This window comes from Eimeria mitis, genomic scaffold (genome assembly GCF_000499745.2).
Source record: "Eimeria mitis Houghton genomic scaffold, Emh_scaff212, whole genome shotgun sequence".
Classification (NCBI taxonomy): Eukaryota; Apicomplexa; class Conoidasida; order Eucoccidiorida; family Eimeriidae; genus Eimeria; species Eimeria mitis.
The window spans coordinates 9033-11280 of NW_013570444.1; the positions used below are offsets into that span (position 1 = coordinate 9033).

The 2248-nt window shown below is 52.4% G+C and overlaps 1 protein-coding gene across 1 annotated transcript; it reads right to left on the reverse strand.

Moving 5' to 3' along the window:
* Positions 1–388: 388 nt before the first annotated feature.
* EMH_0003610 (uncharacterized protein) lies at positions 389–1608 on the reverse strand (the record flags this gene model as incomplete). The annotated part of the gene is made up of 2 exons (XM_013496463.1): positions 389–960; positions 1176–1608. 2 exons carry the CDS (start codon positions 1606–1608, stop codon positions 389–391), a joined length of 1005 nt encoding a protein of 334 aa, XP_013351917.1.
* Between the last annotated feature and the right edge of the window lie 640 nt (positions 1609–2248).

Genomic DNA, 2248 nt, shown 5'->3' on the forward strand with positions numbered 1-2248 from the left:
CCACTCTGGGCATCGGAAACTTCTGCTTCACTGTAATCTTGTTGAGGGGCTTGAAGTCGACGCACATGCGTCACCTGCCGTCCTTTTCCTTCGCCAGCACGGGATTGTGCCCAAGGGCGCTAGTTGATGGCTGAACCTTGCCCTTTTTCAGAAGTTCGTCTGCCTGGCGCTCAATTTACTCTTCAAGGTGCGGGGGCGTCTGTACCGTGGAACAAAGCTTGGGGCTGAGCCAGGGATGAGTTCGATGGGTGCATAGAGCGTCCGGCGGGTGGCCTGCCCGCCGGTAGCTCTTTGTTATTGTGTACGTCTGAGAACTCTTCCTTCAATTTTGCCTACTTCTGCCGTTCCTCGGGTGTTAACTGGATCGATTCCCCCAAAAATGCGGTCTTCACCAGACCATCACGACGGAGTGCGTGCGTGTCTCCATTATTCTCTGCAGCACCTCTGCGCAGTGCGGGAGCCTCGCCGCTCCCCTTTTCTTCGGACACGGTCTCCACATCTCGAACCATAGAGGATGGAAATGCCGTTGGGAGAGCTGCGAGGTGCACTCATCACTTCCAGGCGGAATGACCTCGATGGCAGCATCAGAGGAACGCATTTGCGCCTTCCACTGGGTCACCCATGGCGTGCCTAGGATTATGCCGTGGTGAACAGATCCAACGTAGAAGTCCCTAGTCATAGGAATGTGCCCTGTATTGGAGCTGATGGAGCATTTTACGCCCATAGTTTTGTCGATTCTAGTATCCTGCCTGCCATCTGCGAAGCGTAGCCTCAGAGATTGCGCCAATGAGTAGACCGGTAGGCTGCATCTCCTTGCTGCAGCTCCCGATATCATATCCACTTCGCATCCCGTATCGAGTAGGGCCATTAAATCGTGTACCTCCATTCGTACTTGTACAAGTACTGAATTGTCTTGAGGTGGGTCTGTAAGTGCGGCCGTTATCTCCCGTGGCCCCTTCACTGCGCCGCACGTTGCGTTGGCGCCCGGGCGTTTGGCTGCTTGCTCTGTTTGTTCCCTTGGCGGCGCTGTTCGGGATTTTGTTTCAATTGTTCCGTAGCCTTTTTCATAAGCTGGCAATCTCGAAATACGTGACCCTGTTTACTACAGAAGAAGCAAGTACGCCGTTCAGAGTCTCCGTCTTGCTTTCTAGGTGGTGAGTTCGCCGTCTGCTGACGGTAGCCGCCTCTAGCCCCGTGTTTATCTGGCTTGGTGTTCACAGCCCCAATATCCATTGATTCCAAATCGGGATCGTTCCTAGGCCAATTTTCTTCTTTTTCAGCTAAGGCTGTGGATGTGGCTTTTTTTCCTTCCATTATGGGGAGGTATTTCATCATGTCAGCGAGTTCCACTTTTTCGCTCCTCATTTCCCTGTCCGTGGCCCAGCACGTCACTGTTTGCCTCACTTCGGGGGCTAGCCGCGCTATAAACCAATTGCAGTGGAGCTCCGCATCCACCATAGGACTTCGGTTCACCAAAGACTGGTATTTCTCAATGCAACGCTCTATTGAGAGTTTTCCCTGTTTAAGCTTTCTCAGTTCCGCCATAGCCTGCTCCCTTGCGGACCTCGGGATAAACCTGCAACGTAGCGCGTCCTGGAAGGCCTGCATTGACCTGATGTGCTCCGGGAACGTGGAGCCGTTGCTTAAGTGTAGCCACCATCGCCGTGCGTCCCCTTCTAACAACGAAGATGCCAGGGGGAGTTGGAATTCTGCTGGGGCATTTTGAAGGCGGAGATATAAGTCTAGGGAATTGAGGAACTCCTCTACAGCCTCTGCATCTCGTTGCCCATCATATCACGTAGGACGGCGCGACCGGAGGCACTCCTCATGAATCGTTTTTGGCGGGAATGCATTTTCTCCAGAATTGGATGCCGAAATGGAGCTGGCTTCCGCTTGCTNTTTTTGGCGGGAATGCATTTTCTCCAGAATTGGATGCCGAAATGGAGCTGGCTTCCGCTTGCTGGGGTTCCAGACCGTGCGTCGACCCCTCCTCTGTGAGTGGCTCATAGTCAACCTCCATTTTGCCGAAGAGAACACTGAAATTGGGAGAGGTTTCGTCCATAAAGGAAATGGGTTCCTATTTCGATATAAATAAATTGGCAAAATAAATTTTATATATATTTTTGCGATCGTTTGTCTTTCATCTATGCTTGATTTCACCCGTGTGGGGATCGGGCCCAGGCTCGCACCTTGCCCAGATGAACCATGCGGTGCTACCAGGTGTAACGCTTGTTCTCTGGCCTTTATC